This window comes from Bombus affinis, chromosome 4, assembly GCF_024516045.1.
Source record: "Bombus affinis isolate iyBomAffi1 chromosome 4, iyBomAffi1.2, whole genome shotgun sequence".
In the NCBI taxonomy this organism is placed as follows: Eukaryota; Metazoa; Arthropoda; class Insecta; order Hymenoptera; family Apidae; genus Bombus; species Bombus affinis.
This window is the reverse complement of record NC_066347.1, coordinates 15,306,068-15,329,197: the sequence shown is the minus strand read 5'-3', so window position 1 is coordinate 15,329,197 and position 23,130 is coordinate 15,306,068. Positions and strand designations below refer to the sequence as shown.

Sequence of the window (23,130 nt, the reverse complement as noted above, 5' to 3'; positions counted from 1 at the left end):
GTTTATCCACGGTTGTCAGCCGCTTAAAATCACGACATATATTTCTCGGGTAATATAACTGCGAGTACGTGATTCTTCACGTAACGTTGGAGTCAGTATAAGTTTGACAACAGATAACTCAGATTTCAGTATCTTTTTCTCTTAATCTTTATTTCTTTGTATCAATGTGACTGTATTATTGTTTTCACTTGAAACGCTTAGAATAATTGAAAGGCTCCAATTTACACAAGTAAGCAGAATAACGAAGGTTATGAAAAGGTTTGTTGCTTTAGCCCTGAGAAAACTGGACCCGTAAAATCTGAATATGGAACTTGCGATGAGAATCAAAATATTTCTAGTCCTCACTGTTATAATTTAATATTATAATTATTATTTTTCGTATATTTTGCAAATTTTTGTATATTTTGTCCATTAACAATGAACTTAGAATTCATGAATCAGAAATACCATCACTGACGATAGAACTATCAAAGTGGACAAAATAACAAACTCATAATTTGTCGTAATGTATTTTACAGATTCACAATGGTGCATTTTTAAAAAATTCAAACATTTTATAGAAGCTAGTTTTCTTCTAAAATTATACATTTTTCACGCATACTTCACTTTAATATCCTTCATGCAAAATTTTGCCTTTTTCAATTATTTTCTGCGTCAGTCGTCAGTACCAAACGCGAAAGCTAAATATGCTATTAAAGTCAAGAAAACTGGTTCTTAAAATTGAAACAAGAAATAAAAAGAACATGTCTCTTTACTTCATACGTGACATTCCATGGAACCTCTCTTCACGTTCCTCCAACCCTCGTCCGTCCCACCGTAACAACGTAACTGAGGCAGAGGCCGAAATCTAGCGGATAGGTAGAAACGTGAGTTTATGGCATGGCACTTGGAAAGTCGCGTCATGTAACCGAAAGTTTGAATAGCAATCAGTGAAACCGAGTGGACCAGGTTGGTCGTGCTACATTTCCAACGAAAAACGGTTCTGTCAAGGGAACGTGCAAAAGAAGTAAAAGAACAAGTCGATGTAGCGGAAACGAGAAAAGATCGTTGGTAAGGAAAGAATCTGTTTAAGAAAATAGTAAAAGCTGAATTGTGAATATAATGACTCTAGGCGGTCGGTCGTTACGTGACGGTCAGGACGTTAAATGAATCATGTACGTTGACCTAGGGTTGTTCCACGAGAAAAGGAAAAAATGTTTTTATTCGTCGGTAAGTGGACTTGAATACCACAAGAGAAAAATAGGATAAGTCCACTTTTATTAATTTTCTGTCTTTTATGCCACTCGCTGGGTAAAATGCTATATATGATATGAAATATCATAGCTGCAAAAAGTATTAGCGCGCAATTGTACATTTTTATTACAGCTCTTACGTACTAATTCATTACACAGGATTACAAAAGTATTTGGATATTCAGCATGGAAAGCTTTTATCTCTCCACGTAGCATCCATGTGTTATGTAAAATATGTTGAAATTTCGTTACTTCTATAATCAGATATGATTATCGTGATTATATCGAGGTATTTTTAAACCAATCTGAAAATATATATAAGAGTGATAAAGTATTTCCTGTAAACTTTGAATACTGAGGCTTATTAATATAGTGGACAAGAAGAGTTTTAAATAGTCTCTGACTTCTATCAGATATATACTCATACTAAATACATTGCAATTGCTACATATATATATTTAGATGCATTTCCAAGTTTGCTAATATAATCATGATAATTCAATCTGTTTAAACGTTTAAATTTCAAATTTGCTTTTTATAACACACAAAATCTATTCGTCAAATGATAATCTTTTCACTTGCCTACGACCATAAAAATTTAATACTATGGAAATGAAACACAGAATCTGAGAAAAACACTTTCGAATGTTAAAATTACTCTCGAACACAACATGAGAAATATGTTCGACTTATCGTATTTCTTTTTTACCTGTACACTTCAGTAGAATGAAATCACACTGTCACACAAGGACAGTGTGACACAGTTATTTTCTCTGTCTGTTCTATTCGATTGCAAGGTGTACGCCACTGTTTCATTGCGGATCGTGCTTTTCGAAACAGACCGCGTGTGCATCTGTGCTTGATGTTTTCAGATCTGTGCTCGACTTTGCGTTTTGCCAGGATAAAGCGGGAGAGGTATTAAAGGAAATGCCTCGGTGGCTCGCATGACTAAAAGTCGGATTTGGAAGTAAAAGGCTCGGGATTATGTTTTGTTCTCGAACAACTACTGTAACGTGTAACTGTTGCCCGGAACGATATTAAAATCGGTGTTAAAAGGAATATTACGTATATGTTGTACGTTACAGATGTTTAAACTTTATTTAACAGCCACGAATATTGGATTTCACTTTAATTGCTTATATCTCTGTTGAAGTTGAGGTTATTATGGAATTAACGAAATTATTTAAATAATGGATTTTCGATTAACAATCGCTTCTATTTCTCTGGAAGTTACTATCTGAAATCCACTACCAGAGAATTAATCTTATCGATATTACCTATATACAGGGTGGTTGGTAATTGGTGGTACAAACGGAAAGGGGGTGATTCTACGCGAAAAAATAAGTCGAAAATATAGAATAAAAATTTTTCGTTTGGGGCTTTGTTTTCGAGAAAATCGACTTTGAATTTTTGCTCGGTACGCGTGCACGTTATAACGAGACGTGATAAAGTGCACGCGTACCGAGCGAAAATTCAAAGTCGATTTTCTCGAAAACAAAGCCTCAAACGAAAAATTTTTATTCTATATTTTCGACTTATTTTTTCGCGTAGAATCACTCCCTTTCCGCTTGTACCACCAGTTACCAACAACCCTGTATATATTTAATAAGTATTATATATATAATATATAATATAATATGTATTATACTTAATCCCAAAGAGTACTTGAGCATCAAAGTGTCTATGAACAAGGCAAAATACCAAACTTTTTTAATTAAGCGCTTCTCAGTGATAATGAAACTGACGATAGATCTGAGAAGCACGCTCCGAGAGTATGCTCGTACTTCCATGTAAAGTGGCTCTTATATAAACTCTTTAAGTCGCGTTCCAACAATATACTTTGCCTACGGTGATGTTATTTAATCAGTAACAATAACATGAAAATGAGGGGGGCATTATTAAATCCCTCTCGCACGATTAAATTAACGTTATTATTGAAATTTTACATAGCGAAATTTTGGCGAAGTTTTAAGTTTCAAATTATGCTAACTACACCTGTTTAAAAGTCGTTCGCTCCTGTTTAGATTATTTCGTAATTTATTTCCGAAAATATAAATTCCAAATAACTTTTTAAACAATCCTGCAATTACTAAAAGGGTTGAAATTGATTTGCAAATAAAATTTCTTCTCGAAACGAAGAACTCTCGAGGTCCAAGTTATCGTTCCGAAACGATCGAAAAAACTTCACCTTCGGAGAAAGGTGTAAAACTTGTATTATAAAAAAAGGATGACAAAGCCAGGGAACAATGCCTCACCTTCACTGCCAGAAACTTTCCTTTCTTAAAAGCGTCCTATTCGTCCACCAAAAATTCGTCGTCAGCGAATGAATAATTATCGTATTAGTTTCACAGCAACTTCACGACCAGAATAATCCACTTTCACGTTCTAAAACTCCGTTCGCCAATATTTTGGAAAATCTTCAACGCCCGTATAATCCATCATTTGCGGTATTTGCATGCAGCCGTGCAGTGAATGCAGTCCATGTTTCCGCGAAAAGTAGCTCGTCAATGTAATCGTTCTCGTTGGATATTAATACTAAGTTTCCACTAGCTTATCCATCAAGGAACTGTTTTCCTAGCTGGATATTACACCGTGGTTTCATAATGTGTTTACGATGCGTATTTATTCGAATACAAAGCTCTTTACTTTCGACTCATTCAGATTTGTTCAACTTGCCTTTGTTCACGAAAATTACGTAATTTTATTATATAACAGAAAGTTAATTAGACGATGGACTCTCTTGTATATATCGATTGATTCGTTCGATGATAAAAACTCAGCACATTTCCCACGTGAAATACCAATTAACAAGCTTGCCAGAACCGACTGGTAGGATTTGTTGCGTCTTGTTGGTTAGGAAAAATGTTGGATTTAATGGAACGTACGCTTTTATCTCGTTATCCATTATCGCGTTTTCCCACGTATAGATACTGCCTCGGAATCAGGGTAAAAGCTTTTCAACTTTCGCTTCCTGTTTCGAATTCATCTTGCAGCTACAAATGTAAAATCCGCTCCAGTGTTTCAGAATTTTCGTGCCAGCTAACGTCCGAAAATGGAGTCTGCTGCATTTTTCTCAATTAATTCGTTACAAAGGGAAATCGTCGTGAAACATCCGGATAATCTGCTTCGTCCAGATTTCATCCTTACGTTCCACTCGTGAAATTACGATCGATCGTTGTTACAGTTATAAGATGAAATCACAATCCAGCTGTCGATAAACTCGACCTAAAATCCATTGTACAAATCTCCAGTTATGTAAAAAGAGTAACAGAATTTTATGCATCACAAGTTGCAAGTTATCAGCTCTAATTAATTGCCCCATCTGATGTAAAACTGTGCAATTGCGGGATTCAAATCTACTAATCTGTTATGCAATCTTTCGCTTGCCAATTCACTAATATTATCGCAATAACGAATATCGTTGAATGTCGATGGAAAAATTCTGTCCTTTTGTTCTTTGAATGGCAACGCGTTAAAAGGTATTGGTCGTGCCTTTCCATTGCTTTCTACCTGTATCCCGATTCGTTTATTAGATACGTCGCTGTTGAATTTTTCAGTTTTATTATTGAAATATTCTTCTTTCTTCTTGTGTCGGAGTATTGAACATTTTATCCTGCGAAAATTACCAGCGTATCTAAGAAAGACTTCGAAAGCTACTTACGTCGAACATTTTCTTAACCAATACTCTTTACAGCAATTTATTAATCACTTCTTTCTAGATCATTTATTTGATATTTTTATTACATTGATATATTAAATATTTACATTGTACGTACAAACGGATAAAATATATACTTATTTCAAGGATTTACGATTTCTAGAAATCTCTGAATGAAGTTATAAACATACAAAAAGAATTCGGTGAAAAAATAACTTTCCTGATCAACCTAATGTGATTGTTGGTAAGTTAGTACGTAAGATAACTCTAACAGAGAGATGGAAACGACCGCAGCTTTAAATACTCCAGTTCCGTTATTAATATAATACTTTATTCCGTGACCTAATTAGGAAATTATTCGTTATAAATTCAGGATGACCGATACGCGACACGTTTAACGAACTAGACGTGCAGCTGCACGTGAAAAAGGCAACAAACGGCAGGCTGAAGGGTACAGTTCGCGTTATTATAAACCGCGAATCGTATGACAACTGCGGTTACGAGTGAACTTTTGCCATGGAAAATTCGAACTTTCCACTTCGCGGTCGTTCAAACAAACTCCCAATTACGACCTGTAAAAACGACACGAGTGAAACTGGAGACGTGCCAGGAGGTCACCGTGCAACACGTATGCAACCAACGTTCGTCATCCCTGAGATCCGACATCATTTCCAATCATTGTTTTCGCTCGTCGAGCCAAATAACTATGCCAGTTATATCGTTGACGTCGAAGTTGAATTACGACGCTGCTCTTTTGCGATGATGATTTTCCATTATTCATCGTTGTTGTTTTCAATTTTCACTCCATATTATGTATCATATCATGTATATGTACGATATCATACGCGATACTTGATTACGTTTACGATTAGTTTGACGAGGTTCAGGTACACGGTTTAATTATAGCGCGTGTGTTTCATGTTGGAAAAGTTTGCGCAATAAATTTCGCTGGAATGGGAACAATTGTACCGCGATAGCTTTTTCGATAGGTTTATTTCTGATACTTTTGCGATATTTTTATTCGACGGTGATTGTGTTGTTCGATAATTTTATAATATATAATAATACGTTATTAATATAAAATAATTAGTATAGAATAGGGTTCTATAAACCGAGTATGAATTTGTAATTTATTTCAATAACGATAGGCTTCGATATATAAATTGTATCGATTGGTAAAGCGTTAATACGAATGTATTGACTTGAGATAAGACAAATTCATTGATAAATGGATTGATGTATAAATTCATATACGAGCAATTTCTGATATTGGATTTTGTATAAAAGTGATCGAAAATTATCAAATCTATCAAATGTTTATTGTCGCGTTAATTCTACCAAACCTCCATTGTATTTTCCTTTTATTTCTATTATATTATATTACGTTATATTGTTTTTTCGATATTTATTAAAATTTAAGGACTATATTTCAATCAGTTTTATTCTAGGAGCAAGATGAAACCAGCTCGATGTACAATTCCCAAATTCCATGTACGACAAGCTCACTATCAATACCAGAATCCACTACGGTAAGAATTCATCTACGAACCTATGAATCTTACATGAACAAATAAATTCTTTCCTCGTTTCCCTAGTTTAAACTCATTCTACGTTCATCACCTACTACAAATAGCGCATACGATTAATCGTATTTTCAGTCATATCAATTAAAAAGCCAACTTTTCTATTCATCGATATGAGACTGCGTTCCTCTTGAAAACGCCACAAAATCCCATTACTTCTGCACCACTTTGATCCAACGAAAAAAGCAACAAGCGCATAGAGGGGAAGAAAACAACCACGTCCAAGGATCCTCGCCTCGAAAAACGTTAAACGAGGCAAAAACGCGAGCAGAATGTTTACAAGCGAGACGAGGCTTTCAGAGCCAGTGCTCTATCCCATCCCCGAAAACCTGGTTCAGCACGCAGTTTCCCCTTTGATCCCAAGCGTAATAACTTCTATACTACGAAATAAAATAACGATGCTTCGTCTCTTTTCGCGGCGCTTGGTCGTCGCAAACGTCGCGAACGCGTTCCTCTTTCTCTTCCACGAGTTTAGCCAGATCCATGGTACGTTTCTTTTCTGCGAAGGAATTCCGGCGGATGGCTGGAACAGAAGGGGGATCCGAGATGGATACACAACGGTTAGATTTTCGGTAGTTCAGAGGCAACAGCGGAAAGCACTTAAAAGCGTTTGAAACTCGAGTATCTCGTTGGCGGAGAGAGAGAAAGAGAGAGAGAGGGAGAGAGAGGCGGAAGGGAAACGGGTCGACAGAGACAACTTATCGTCGGGTTTGCGATTTATCGCAACGAAGGGAACGGAGAGGCGAAAAAGAAAACGGGAACATGAGCGCGGAGACGCGTGCGGATACGTGTAACCGTTCTCACGCCGTTGTCTTCGTAAAAGCTACCATTGTCGCTTTTATTGCTGTGTCGCTCGACCGTTTTGCGTCTTTCGACGATTCGCCACTGTCGTCTTTCTGGGTCGAGCATTGAAAACGAACCGGAGCTCTTTCTCGGTTCACTTGGTTCGGTGTTGCGCGTCTTAACGTTCTCTTTGTACGTCGCTTTAAGATAATCTGGCATGTTCGCGTGTTCGCATTTTCTTACCTCGGAGTAAGTAGCGACGACTGTGATAACTTACATGTCGAGATGTTGGTTTTCACTATGCAGGATGAAAATTGTAGTAGTTAAGCAATATTTGAAGTCCGGCTTGAGGAGATATGATCGCGCGTTTTAAGATTTCTTCGAGTTTTAACGTACCCCGCACCATTCCAACGGAGAAATTCTTCGTTATCTTTTGCTGTATGCTTGTTCGTGGTTCTTAAAATTTTATATAGTTTCTTTAATACCTTGTGTATAAGAGAAATAAACTTGAGAAAGGAATCCGCATCTCTACAATAAAATGAAAAATTAATTCGCCATAGAAAGTACTTTCTATCTCAATTGATAGTCACAAGCTAAATCAAATTGAATTTCGTGAAAACATTTGACCTGTTCGTACGTTCACGACGATAAAGAACACGATTCATTGTTACCATTAATCAATTAATCAGATATATTTCACAATTATTCTCCGTCCTTTTATTTCGTCCTCTATCATCCTTTTATAAAACACAAATTCTAACGACTTTCATTATTTATATATCAAACTTGTAAGAAACATATTCTTTGTAAAATGATTTTGTACAGATAATACGCGTACGGACAGTCGCGGAATAGAATTTCGAGATATGAAATTCCCAAATAATCGGTCCTCGTACCAACGAGTGGTTAATTGTTTTTTAGGTCAGAACGACTCGACCAATCGATCTCATGTAGGACAATATAGCCGCTTATGCCATATGGCAGATCTATTAGAGTCTGTCCCGTTGACTTCAGTTTCGTATCACGGCAAATCAATCCGCCTGAATGCGCTTTACCGCTGAATTTCGGCCAGGCCGTTCCCGTCACTTCGGTAGCGTGGCAACCGTTCGGCAACTTCCCCCTGTGCACGAGTCAATTCCGCGGATCTATCGACCGGAGACCGACATATTGCCGAACACGAGCCCCTACCCGAGGACCAAGAAAGTTATGAAATCGCAAATGATCGGTCGATCATCCGATTTTCCACTTCAAGGACATTCTATGCCGAAGAAACGCGTATCACCAGGTCCAGTTTCCTTGGAATGTTAGCTAAGGGAATTGCGAAATCTTGGACACTTGCCACGTGAACTGTTTTGTGAGCAAAAGTTACGATTTCGATGGAGCCTCCTTTGTTTTGCTTGCGGGAAGTTTCAAGTACTTTGCAAGATAATAATAATCGTAGATGTTGAGGATTATGGCACGGTCGTGGGTTTATGAAAGCGTTTTCATTTTGCGAGTTTTAGTCGGTAGAAAATCGAAAAATTAAAAAATTTGAATATTAAAAATTGTTTAAATTTAAATGGTCAGATCCTCCAAATATCTTCGAATCATCTTCGAATTAAAATTGAGTCTTTGCATTGTTCGATTCACGAAAGTTATTTAAATATTTGAATAGTTGAATATTTGAAAATTTGACAAATTATTTAGCTTAAGATAAATGGTACTTTTCATACAAATCGTATTAAGACAGCGTTAAAGGTAGTAATTAAAGTTGGCTGTTAATTAGCGATGATTAGAATTCGAATTAAATCGAACGTGGGTAACATGTGAAACATTTTTAATCGACGAATAATAGATATCAAATTTTCAATATTTAATCCGATAAATTGTGTAAATAACATTGTAACGGTATAGAATTCTGTTGAGGCATTCGATAAACGGCGATTTGAAATTCTAACCAATCAGCCTTGAATTCGGTATTTCATCAGTTTCCAAGTAATAATGGATTCGGTCGAAATTTGCAAGCAGCAGATGTTACCATGCGGAATTCAAGAAGCTCGTGCCAACGAAGACTTTATCGATGTTCCATTTTCCAATGGATTAATCACTAGATTAAGACGAGATCCTATCAAAATTATGTAAATGAGAAAATAACAACTCGCAAGATCCTCGGACTAAATATCAATTTACATTACATACATATCTATTTCTGAGTGTTAAGTTTTTCAATTAACTCTATCAATTACGATGTAACTCAGATTCGCTCGTGTTCCTTACTTATACCGGTCGTGTTTCAATTAATCAATGTCGCTCGACGAAGCAGCTCGTGATTTCAAGATTAAGGATTCGAGTAGATGCAACCAGGCGAACATCGAGAAACGGAACCTATCTCACGTTGTGTCTTTTGCAGATTTAGCATAATACATTATACGTATACGTGTATATTAATGGTGAAAAAGATAGGAGAACCGAGATTGAAGTCCGAACCCGTGACATTTATCTTCCGAAGAATAATAATGGATAATATAAAAATACGATAATAATTCATTTCGTAGAGGACTTGTGTAGAGAATGGTTGATTTGTGAGATTTAATGACGAGATTGCTCCTTGTTGAAACCGTCGAATATATTTAAAATGATAAATAAATTAGCACAGTTAATTTTCGCAAAGACTCTCGTACTAACCGATTCGCTAAGACTCGTTAATTAGATCGATGATGATTCGTTGATAACTGGTTGATAACTGATCGACAACTGACTGTAACTTCTTTCCTTGCGATCACGTCCGCTTATTTATACTGGTCGGAAGAGAGTCGGAAAATTCAAATTCCTCTTTGTTCGACGGTTGCACGTAGCGTCGACATTGTTTTCCCCGGAGTTTATTTATTATTACACCATGTAAGTCCTAACAATATTGATACTCCGAGGAAAACAACAACATGATTTGAATTGTCCTGTAACTCGTGTGCGGCTACAATTTAATTTTCCCAGGAAGAGAGTCGCGTCTCATGAATATTGATACACACGCAATAGAATTTCCAATGAAAACATTTAATCTTGAAAACAAAACTAATATCGTAACTGAAACGCGTGTGCTTAATAACTTGATAAATGTAAAAACCGGTCAGATAAATAAATTCTCAGATGTGTATACGTTGTAAATAGATAAGTGTACAAGTGAGTGGACAGAGATACCGATTGGCAAATCGAACGAATTCCAGCGGAAACGAACGACGAATCAAATTAACGATTGTACAAATAGTAGGAACGTTCGACGAGCGGAGTTGAAATTAAAACACATAAAAGCAAAGTATCCAATCTATTGCAATGTGGATCGCCGAGTTATATAAGATAAACTGACGAGCAAATAATTGTAGAACAGAAAGATACAAAAATAAATAGCCCGGAATTGAGGGAAACGAATTTATTAACCGGCGGATAAATCAATGCGTAGAACTTGAACTTTGGACAGTGCGAATTCATTAGGTGGCAATCGAGCGTGAAGGGTTACGACCATAAATTTCATGCGACGACGTATTACGCTATATAGAAATATTGGGCTTCGGGGCAAGTTTTGGCTCGGAAAAATGTCAGATGAAATAATAAAAAAATACACTTTGACAATGCAACCATAATGATAATTTATGATAATTTATAAATTACGTTCGCTCGAAGATTTTATTCTGGATTATCTGAAAAATTCTTTTTCCTTTGCCAATTTTGCATTTTCAATTCACCGAAGTTTGCTCTGTTTGACTGTTAGATTTTCTCAATAGTTTTTCCAACATGGTGATAAACCATATTGTTACGATTTTTATAGTAAGTCTTTATGACATTTTCTGTGTTATTTTTACGATTTTATAAAAAAAGATGAGCCTATTACGCTGTTTTCCCATTTTGGAAAAGTTCATTTTTTTCCCTTTCGTTGCTTCTTTTTCGCTAATTACTGTCATTTTTTCATTCGCTGTATTATCCCTTCAAAAATACATTGGCAAGCCATTCTATTAAACGTCAGGTAGATTCGCTTTATTCGTGTGATAATCTCAAACACTTCTCTTTCGTATTCCTGTTAGTCTCATCTAAATATTCAGAGATATTTTGTACCTTCATCGCTTCTTGTCATGAAAATATTTGATTGACGCGATCAAAATCCTATCTGGTAAATTGTAACGACGCGTTTGATACGATTTATTTCGTAAAAAAAAAAAGAACAAACAGAGACAAATATAAAAGAATACACTTAAAAAATTTACAACGAATCATACAATAGAAAGGCGCATCGTTGTCAGATATTTCGCGGTAAAAGCTGCCGGTCTAGTCGCATGAATTCAAAAGATAACGGAAAAAATCTCGACGAGATTAATGGGTCGATCGATTCGCGGTTGATTCGTTTCATGAATATTCACCTGTACCGATGGATTCGCCGACTAATCATGATTAATCGTATACATATTTATGATTTACGGTTAACCCAAAGCGATTTAAAGTTTACACACGACGAGATATCGGTCACAATTTATACACTATGAACACGCGCGGCGAATTAAAATCGACATAAAGTTGAATTCTGTTCGTCGACTTGTCGCTTATCGTCACGAATCTATCCACTTATTGGTATTCTAGTCGGTATTCCAGTTTATCTATTGATTTCGTTCACGTCTGATAAATCCGACATTACGGATAATAACGTTCGAGAAATTTAATCGATTCTTATTGACCATTGTGAGAGGAAAAATCAGAGATTCTCGTTCGTTATGACATAATAATCGAGATAGAACGAATGATTTATCTGTGGAACGGAAAATGATATATTTGATGTACATTTCAAATCAGATAAAATTACTGGAAATTCAAAGTAGTTGTCACGTTTTTTAATTAAATATTGTAATGTATCTTTTGATCTCAATGTTTCAAACTCTATCGAGAAACTTTCCAGGCATACTAATGCTATTCTTAATGAATATATCGCCTTTTAGTTCGTTTCATGAACGTAGAGATTCGATATTTTCTCACGTTACAGTGCTAGTGAAATTTCAAGATGTTTCGACACGAAAGCTTTTTACGCCAGGTACACAAGTACTGTCGTGAGCTAGTGTACTATATAGCAATGAAACATTATGCCATCCAAAGATGCGAATGGAACCAAATCAATGGTGTTTGACTACTTTGTTGTACGCATTTCGATATTGTCTCGACGTTGAAGCTCGAGAATCTTCAATGGGAATAGTTTATATACATGGGAAGCAGGACTGAGATGGCAGTGTGAGTTCTTTGGGCTCCTATTCTGTTTCTCTTGGTAGCCAATACATAGAACGTTCGAGTTTGACGCCTCGATTCACTAGCGAGATGACGATGAGTAATAGGAACACGTGTTAGGGTAAATTGTTCTCTTTACGTAGGAAGTGTTGGAGAATTGCGTGGGCGTAGCTCGATTAATATAGAATCTTGGAATAAAATACCACGTGATTTGCATAATCACGAAGAAAGCGAAAATTTCTATATAAAAGTTTAATTTATGTTACATAAATGATGGCTATATACGTATTATTATATTATTCATGGAAATGTATATTTATGTAACGTTAAGTACGTAATAAATAATATATTTATTTTATACAAAATTTCATTTATTGATGTAAAAAAACAAAGCATACCAAGTGGAGTTAGAAAATTGCAGCAAATATTTAACCGAATGTACGTGTGATCTTTGCTACGATTGATCTATACTACTTCATCGAATGGATTCTACAAAATAAAATAATGAAACAAATAACAATAGACTGTAATAGTCTAAAAAGAAAACGCAGCAACGTTTCGTAATTGTATGACGAACATTTAATTGCCTCATAAGACCGACATTCTAAAGAATTTTTCATTCTTTTGATAATAAATACGAGGCAAAATGTGAATTAAATAAGATAGTTGAAAAGTACAGGAATTTTATTAGAATTATGTTATATATATTTTCGTTCTGCGCAATTTCCATTCAATTTCATTCCAAAAGAAAAACATTTTTATTCTGTTTAACATTTAACATTTAAACATTTAAACTCTGTTTCAAATAACGCTTGTCATACGGTATAGAATAGAGTATAGAATTTGGCCTACTTCTATTTCTGCGAAAAATTACCCTTCTCCCATAATTTTATACAAAGAATTAGAATTGTAGCAGCGTTCTCTATTTACCGGATCTCATTTTTCACACAAATTCTGCTTTGTTCGTTTAACATGCTGCCACATAGTCAATCACAAAAGCAACTATGTTTGATATTCACAATCGGTATACTTTAATCGATGTTACAACCAGGGAAGAGAAAATAAATACGAATCCATTTTCGATAAATATTTGTTATTCTACTGTACAACGATGATCTAATAATTGGAAAACGAAGATTGCACATTGCGCAAACATATTTTAAGTGTCCAAGTATATAGAACGTTGGCCATAAGTATCAGAATACCTACTCGTTACATTTATTGGAAAATTTTAATAAATTTTATTTCATTTACTATTTTCTATTACATTAGACGTTTATAATAAAATATCTAGAAATCATTGCTTGTATCAAATATCAGCGAGTCTCTTAATACTTATGACCATCGGTGTACATATTCAGTATCATCGTACTTTTATTATTACCTGTACATAAAAACTTCGTGTACCATCCACCGACGAAATATTTACAACTAAATGTGTCTCCTGATTTCTTTCTCGTCTTTTGTCTTTCCATTCGCCCCGTGTTTCTTCACAATCTTTTCTTGTTCGAGTCGCGATGAAACCAACGGAAGATACCGGTGGTTGTCGTTGTCAGGAATTTCGAACGAGCTCGACTGACTTTCCTTCGCGTTCTATTCGAAGCGTCGTGGCTGGCGAAAGTCACCGGGGGCGACGGAGACCGATTCTCTGATTGCTCTCCGCCTAGCGTCGAACTGCGCGTCGCATTCCGTGCGTTTCACGAACCGAGCGAAAACGCCCGCGAAATGAAACCCGTGAGAAAAAAAGCACAGAGACACAGAGAAGGAAGGGAAAAAAGGAGGGATTCTGATATCGTCGAGGTTCGAGTGAAAAAAAAGAGCATCTGCCGACAGTGAATTTTCGACAAAGCTTTTTCCATAGAAAATAGCGGAGAAACGTTTCGAGGGCGAGAACGTGACCTGGCTAAATATGATTGAAAATTTTGTAACGAAGTATCAGGTTGTTACATACGAAATTAGACTGTCGGGTTTGTTCGCGTAACACGTTCAAATCTCTCTTACTTTTTACGAATATTTTTAGATGCATAGATGTTTCGTATATTATTTTACAGCTAAGAATGTTCTCATCTATATAGAATTTTAATTGGAAATGTTATATGTTGCGATTTAATATTGAAAGGAAATATGTTTGCACGAGCTGTCAGTGATCGTCGTCGAGGAGAAACGCAAAGTGAATAACACACCGTGTTCTCGCTTGGATCATGCAAACGATAATCGATTAAGCTAAAGAGAATTATAAAAAAAAAACTAATTGTGGAAAAAGTAATTGAGTCTTTGAAGGAACAATTTGGAAGCAATAATATACAACGAGGAATCTGTCGCAATCTATTTGGAGATTATCTTGTAATTTTGAATTAGTACATTATGGCGACGTCTTTGCCGAGGAGTTAAGTATAAATAAAAATGACAACGTCACTGAAGAATGAGATTAGACTCGTTGGAATTGCAAAAGAATAATAAACATAAATCGCGTTGTAAATGTAACTGATTGCCAGACTACCCATCGAACAATTTGTAAATTTCTGATACCCACGTTTTCTGAGATGGAGACATTTTACAATTAACTATCAAAATATAAAAGTGCAAAAACAAATTCGAAATGCATTATATTAAACTATTATAATAAACGATGCTCAAATCTTTATTTAAGATCTAGTTAAGCTTATGACCAATTTATATTAATGTAAATTCTATTACAAAAAGGAAAAAAAAACGTAAAGGAAAAGAACACAAGGATCCTCCGATCAAAAATCATATATCAAATGTTCATCCTCGTCAGAAGGAATCAAGCACGTCACTTTAACGTTGGAATTGTAAAATAATTATAAAAATAAATCGCGTTGTAAATCTAACTGATTGCCAGACTACCCATCGACCAATTTGTAAATTTCTGATATAGACGTTTTCTGAGATGGAGACATTTTACAATTAACTATCAAAATATAAAAGTGCAAAAACAAATTCGAAATGCATTATATTAAACTATTATAATAAACGATGCTCAAATCTTTTTTTAAGATCTAGTTAAGCTTATGACCAATTTATATTAATGTAAATTCTATTACAAAAAGAAGAAAAAACGTAAAGAAAAAGAACACAAGGATCCTCCGATCAAAAATCATATATCAAATGTTCATCCTCGTCAGAAGGAATCAAACACATCACCTTAATAACATATCGACGAGAGGATTTGTCGAATCGAACATCCACGAAACATGTCCGAGTTTCACACTCTAGGAAATTCGACAAGTTGTTTCGAATGTCGTTAACGATCCAAAGGGACGATAGACATGTCGAGATACGAGAGTCGCGTGTCGGATTTACGTAGAGAAGCGGCGTCGGATAAAACCAAACAAAGCTAGCGGCCGTAATGAAGCCTCGATCAAATTGTACGAGACAAATCGGCGGAACGGTGTGATTCGCTTGCCAGTAAATGCAATTATCGATACACGAAACGAGCCAATGATTTCCAGCCTGGCATGTGTCACAGTAACGCGTGCCATTTAACGCGTGTCCAAGTGTCTGACGGAAAAACCATGTGTACACACCGTATCCGTCTATGAAAAGTAGATAAAGCTTAATAATTATTAGGAAATTATTAAAACTTTTAGCAATCGTTGTATCATTTGAAACCTTAAATTACAAAGGTACATATACAATCAATCAATAACAATCTCATTAATTATGTAAAATTAAGTTAAATATCTTTGTCGTCTATATTACACGTATATCACTTGTTAATAAACGTTTCAATCATTCTCGACATTTGTATCGCTAATTTTCCTATTGCGTTTGTCAGTATCTGGTTCTGAATTATGTAAATGATTAAACATATTTTAACCTATGTCCTTTTCATATCTTTGATCGTATCTCAAGAAAACTGCAAAAGCAGCATTCGAAAAATTCTATAATTGACAACTTCTTTAAATACAGAATAATGAAATGATGTAATTACTACAAAACTAAAAATTTAATTAAATATACAACTATAATGTCCCAGTGAATCCGTGTGTGCTTAGACTTTTGCTTCAAAAGGTAATGAAAAGTGATTCGTGATAAGCACAAATCGAAAAACATAATATCACATTCAACAACATCATTGCGATATTTTATAGAAACAACAACCACGTTTACCGCACAAACTACGTCGCAAGCCACAGTTTCAAGGCATTTGCGAGATACGTAGTTATACACAGGATCGCGTACCAAACATTAAACACCGAACGTGCACGTCTGAGCGCGGTGAGATTAATTATGCGACCTCAACCCGGTAACGACAGTCTCCGCGCAAAGACAACTCCAGCTAACGAACAACAACCGACCTGCACAAATTACTATGACCCGTACCTTTTCATGTTTATCTAATCAAATTCTTATCCAACCAATTGAACACACTGGAAATTCAACGAGACGCGAGACTACTCGAAAATTATGATATTTATGGAATCTGGACCGGAGCCAAGTAAACGCATAGAGAATGGCCGATCCTGGCGATAGTATGCTGTTGCCATTATCGGCCCGTAATGAGCTGCTCGTCGTCGATCCACCTGCAACGGAATCGCCACCGCGAGCCACCGCTAATAAACCGAAGTACGTTCGACTGTCGGCCGATTATTCCGATCGCGGCACGAGATCGTCGTTCTTTCCAACATCGGCCCTTTCTCGTTCTAGATTTTGCGAGCTCGTTGCGGTGATCCACGAAACCGCCAACTACCGGTCGCCGGATATTTACACTTTCTCGCTCGACGAAACGCGTATAATGGCAGAACAAGAGGATCAAGGTAGAAGAGGCGACGCGAATTAACGTAATGAATAACGATCGGCCGGCCGTATCGTGGCCGAAATTGACGCTATTCGATGTACGCTGGCGATGCAACCGCGCCGTGTCGTTACCTGTCAATTACGAAAATCGTAATAATCCGTTAGCGGCGGTCGTCAAAGCCGACAATGAAATTTCACGGGCTGTCCTCGCGGTACCGTGTCGTTTCAATTCCGACCGCGTTCCGGGATTAATCTTTTGCACGATTAGAAATTCATAAAGGTGGGTTCGCTTGGTTGTTCCGATTATTCTACAGCGTGAAACTGTGCTGTTAACGGCGAGCGCGGCATCGGTAATGGAAATCCAGGGGTGCGATGATTTATGAAATTAAATTGGGCGACGTTCTTACAAGAAGCATTGTGTAGCATGGTGATGTTGATGTGTTTGGGATATTGATTTAATTGTTTGTAACGGATAAAGTGATTTGTTTCATGGAGATGACGGTCTCGAAGCGTGTCTCACTTTATTGAAACAGAATTTTTATCGTTTAACGAATTAGAGACACGAATGGGCGATATATTTTATTGGAGGGCCGGGAATCACATTGGCGTGAGTCGATCCACTGCTTGTTTCTATGAAATAGTGTTTTGTATTTATCGATACGAGAAGATTGCGTGTTTTCGAGGTATGAAAACGTATCGTGACAGGGAATAAAGTTATAGCTTCGTTAATTATAGAATTAAAAAGATGATAACACTTAACACTTGAAATACGTGATCGTAATTGATCTGAAATATTTGTATTTAAGTCGATTTAAAAGTATCGCGTAAAATTCTATCTTTACAGATAGTAGAAAGTTCTACAGTAAAATACAAAGTAAAATAGCGAATCAAATTTAAAATTTCAGTTCTAATAGTATCAAAACCAGAATGAATTCTACATCCGTCGACGTTTTAATCCTGTGCAATATGAAATCCTTTTCTTTTAACATTGGACTACGCTGGTACAGGTAGAAACCTCTGGTTATTGCATAGCACGGTTCTAGATCCCAAGAGAGGATAATATAACATTGATCTTTGTCACTGTGGCGTTCTCTCGGGGATCGCATAGGTTTTAAAGCTGTCAGATAACGTAAGACCATTTATTTTATAATCCACCCTTTGTACAAAATATAACACACAATTTCTCTTGTGCAACTTTGATATGCACGTAATAGTTTCCTTTCATTTCGTCCTAATGTTCGCATGTTACATTAACTCGTTTAACTCCGTACTATCAAATCAATTATTTTCACCTAGTTACTTTCCTTTCGTTACCTTCTACTTTATCGCCATAATAGATCGTTAGACTTTCCTCTTTCTCTCCTGAAACATTATAATTTCAAAGCCAATTTCCTGGTCGCCGAAGCGATTTTCTATACGCGAGAAACACCTGCGAATTTCGATGTCGATCAAAAACGAATTTCTAGCGACCGTATCGAGAAGGAGTTACGTTTCCAGCAAAGAACTTCCACGGAACGAATTTCTAGATATCGAGGAACTCTCTTGCATAGCCCCAAGAGAGAGAAGTTGACGTTCACAGCGCATTCATCTCCGGCGTGTTACCAGTTTGCACGTTTGATATTTCACGCGTTTGCGATAACATCGCGCCAGATAAAAAAGTAATCACACTTGGCATATCGTTTCACACAACGTTGAAGTTTCATTCAAAAAATTGACAAAAAGGAAAATAAGGGGGGAGGGGGGACAATACAGGAAAAGCCGTATCAACGTGGTCATATGACCGCGATCGTTTTTTATCACGATTCGTTACGCGGTATCGAACATCTGACAGACTTCGGATAATACGAGAAAAATACAAAAAAAAAAAAAGAAAGGAGACAAACAAGTAAGAACGAAAGGTGGAGCAAGCGACGATTGATTTTCTTTGTCACTGGGACGCAGACGTGATTCGTGACAAACTTTTCAAGTGATATGCAGTTTCTCATTTACGGAAGATGAATAAAAATTATGTCATGTCCGTTGAGAATTGAATCGTAAGGTTCCATGTAATTACCTCGTGCGAAAATTATTTCAACTAGTTCATAATACACATGAGAACATGTAGAAATGCTACTATATAGCTACGATAAACTGTGGTCAGTTCGAAACTTCAAATAGGCGTAGAATCAAAGATACGTGGATCTTGAAAAGTAAGAAAATATGTCTAGACGTGACGTTCATAAGAATTCATAAGAATTGATAAGATTTAAACAAGCAATTCTCCAACCTAGGATTATCGTGTGTACGATAATTGGATAGAAACTTTTCTTAGCGATCGACTATTTAAAAATAAGTTAATGAGAAACAAATCAACTGATGGTTAATTAAAAATAGAGAATTTTGAAAAGGTGATTATTTACTATGTTTAATTACGAAAGTCACTCTATATGACTTAACGCAATTGAATAAAAAACGTCATTTTAGTATAATTTTTCTGATATCGTTAATTTCATCCGTATCTTTTTATTTAATATTTTTCGTCTAGATTTTTTTTCCTACAGTTGGAATGCTTGAAATTGCTAATTTTTATTAATACAATAAAAACAATATTTATATATTTCAGTCATATGAAATCTAAAATTTTAGAATACATTAATATGATATTTTTCTAATAAATCTCCTATAAGAATTAGAATCGATGGAACGTGAAAATTATAATAAATTTAAAACTTGAAATTATAGTCAGTCTGATGTACTACTCTTTTCTTTTATTTCAACTCAATCCTTCCATTTTAAGAAACACGACAGCGAATAGTTATCGAGGTTGCAGACACGCAACTTTGTCAATCTCCCGTGCATCTGCCATCGCTTAATGGTAGCTAAGTTCTTCATATCCTGTGCTTTCACTCGTGTTCAGCTGCCATAACTCCATTCCCCGTTGTGTTCCCAACGGGTCGATTTTCTCGTAACCATTAAGTCTCCGACCTTAAATTACCACCCATTAAGTCAACGTTCGCTAGCCAGCAATTCGGTGAGAGACGGTTCCGAGAAACGCACCGTCTTAGAAAACATCCCCGTTGAGCTCAGACGCCATTCGTATATTGCCGCAAATTGGATATTGTACTTAGTGGTGGTAAAACAGTAATAAATGGTTTCAAATGCATACAACGATATTACGAATTATCTCGGAGGTAGACTATCTCGTATTTATGAAAGTGGATTTGTTTAGGCAACGGACATAATATTTTTAACTAGATCGATATTGATTTCGAACAATTCCATTTAAATTGGTCGCAATAACGTCAAATTTGTCGTTGAGGTAATTATGGTATTTTCGATAATTCGAGCAATTGCGCTTAGATTTCTTCGTAACAGAATCTTTCGATGTTTGGACGATTACCATGATAGTTCCAATGCTTCGTTATTGATTTAAAATTATGAAATTCTTCGTTAAGAAAAGTATCAAATTTACTCGTGTTTGCGATAAAAATAAGCTGACCTCATTGCGTTACTAAAAAGATCGTAACTGTAATAATAAAAAATATAGAAATGTAGGCTTCCAATTACGAATATCGTAATTTACAACGAAACTGTATGATAATTTGAATAACGATGGATGAGAACTGTAGAATATTCTCTGTAAAGAAGTCAGTAGAAGCAACAGCAAAAACAAGAAACATTTATTAGCACAATCTACTGTAACTTGAAAATATAATCGAGTAACACGGAAATTAAAAAATAGTGACCGTAATCGAATTTTCATTTATGAATTTATCCAATATACACGGCACATTACTAGCTTTATCATTTGAAACCAATCAATTGTAAACGTTCCGTTCACAATTCACCAATCCATAAATTCTCATTGCTGTGTCTCGTGGTTACAGAATTGGCACCTGTTCCTTTCATTTCTCTCTCTCTCTCTTTTTTTTTTTATCGTCTTTGAAACGAACAATACTCGCCGATAACATAGATATTTTCATCCGAAGGGTGAAAAAGTCGTTAACAAAAATAATATCCTGTTTGGTCAATAATTATAATGCTCTGACAATCTGTGTTCCGATGTATTAGGTTGTCCGAAAAGTTTCTTTCGTTTCATAAGGAAATAATAGACGCACAGTGTTTTTTGTTTTATATTAGTTTATTGAATTATGCACGAATATAATAATAAAAATATAACGAAATGGATCATACCCAATTCAATAAAATAATATAAAACAGAAATTGTTGTTCATCTATTATCACCTTCTGAAACGAAAGAAACTTTTCGGACAACCTAATGCTATATTAGTTACGTATTCCTTGTAGTCTAAACCAAATATAAATGTTATACTAAGCGAACATCGAAAGAAAAAGATTTTTAATAAACCAGTAACTATACGAAGGTAACTTGTCATTGGAGTGAAATTTATTTGTCGAGATTCGTTCAATAACGTAAAGATAGCATTTGTAGGACATTTACCGACTGAAAGAATTATTGAATCTCGACTAGATATACGTATTTCGCGCTGAGTCTGCGTAAATCATTCAAAATTTTCGTTAATACCGGCTCATGGTGAACCGTTGAAATTTCCATCTCCGGACACTTGTTCGTTGATATGATCATATGGCCCCGTGATAAAGTATATTGGGAGGCGCCTCGTGCATGTTTAATCACCTTGTCATCCCAAGAACGTGTCGTCTTCCGTACGACTGAACGTACTTGTCACTCTGACGTGTTCTTCGGATAACTGTACCGCACTGCCGAGTAAACTCGGAAGATAAATATTTTTCTTCCTTTGTAATAATAAAGTAGACAATATATACGTATCAAAGATAAATATATTTATCTGTTTTTTCAATTTCAAACTATTATCCTTGTTTTTACTTTTTCGACCTAGTATATTAGTTTAAAATGGTAAATATTTAAGAATTAGAGTTAGATATATCTAAAAATAAGTGGCTAGATCATTTCGCCATCATTAACAAAATTTCATATCTTAAACGCTAGTTTCACGCATCATAAGTTGAATCGATGATATAACTTTATAACTTTAATTTGTCAACCCTTTGCACAAGCAAACTCGAACGTTTATTCGTTTCAACAATTTCAATCGTAATATATAAAATATACGTAGTTTCTGTATTAAAACTTCATTTAACCATAATATACGAATATATATATATATATATGTACACATGAAATATGTCACAAGTTTCGAAGATCTATTTTTCAATGATCTTAGAATTCGTAACTGTAAATCGAAATATAAAGGGTGAAATCAGTTTATACGCACGATTCCACGATAAAACGATGTTGATGCGAAAAGTGAAGCTTTGCTCGCGAAATACCTTGTCCGCCGACAAATTGCACCTAAGTTCTTGTTACAGTGCAACAAGACATTGTACTCGCCTCGTCGGTTTCATGACGTCCGGTGCACTTTCGTCTGACGATTTTATATGAAACCTCGATCGTTTATGGGGCATTATATTGCGGTGTAACGCTTTGTAACAACAATTTAGAGACCGGACGTAAATTGGCGGTATCATACCACTGATACCGTTTATTCAACGCCGTAATAATACACCTGACGACTTTGCTCGTCTACCGTCATAATTAAGGGCAAAACATCGTGCTGAGATAACACTCACCTGCGGCCGACTATTTCGCACGATCGATCGATCCGCTTCTCGGACAGGATTAAACAAATAAAGGTACTCACCTGTAACAGAAAACGAGTAATAATTAGATAAATACACGATATATCGTATACAGAGTGAATTAATGAGAAGCGTGTATTATCTAAAATAAGTCGATACCTATATTGGTATTATCGAAAAATATCTTAAATGAAATATGTTGCGTTTCAAGAGACTGATGTGACGTTATTTTCTAATGTCTTACATTTTCTGAGATATC

The 23,130-nt window shown here is 35.8% G+C and overlaps 2 protein-coding genes across 9 annotated transcripts in view; both read right to left on the bottom strand.

Moving 5' to 3' along the window:
• LOC126915400 (protein unc-13 homolog B-like) overlaps positions 1-23,130 on the bottom strand; it is a 376,274-nt gene that overhangs the window by 251,250 nt on the left and 101,894 nt on the right. The window lies entirely within an intron of this gene.
• LOC126915418 (uncharacterized) overlaps positions 3,330-23,130 on the bottom strand; it is a 32,355-nt gene continuing 12,554 nt past the window's right edge. Inside the window, exon 2 of the mRNA XM_050720093.1 lies at positions 3,330-22,933. Within this exon, the coding sequence (XP_050576050.1) occupies positions 22,859-22,933 (75 nt within the window). The 3' untranslated portion in view covers positions 3,330-22,858. The remainder of the gene's footprint in view (positions 22,934-23,130) is intronic.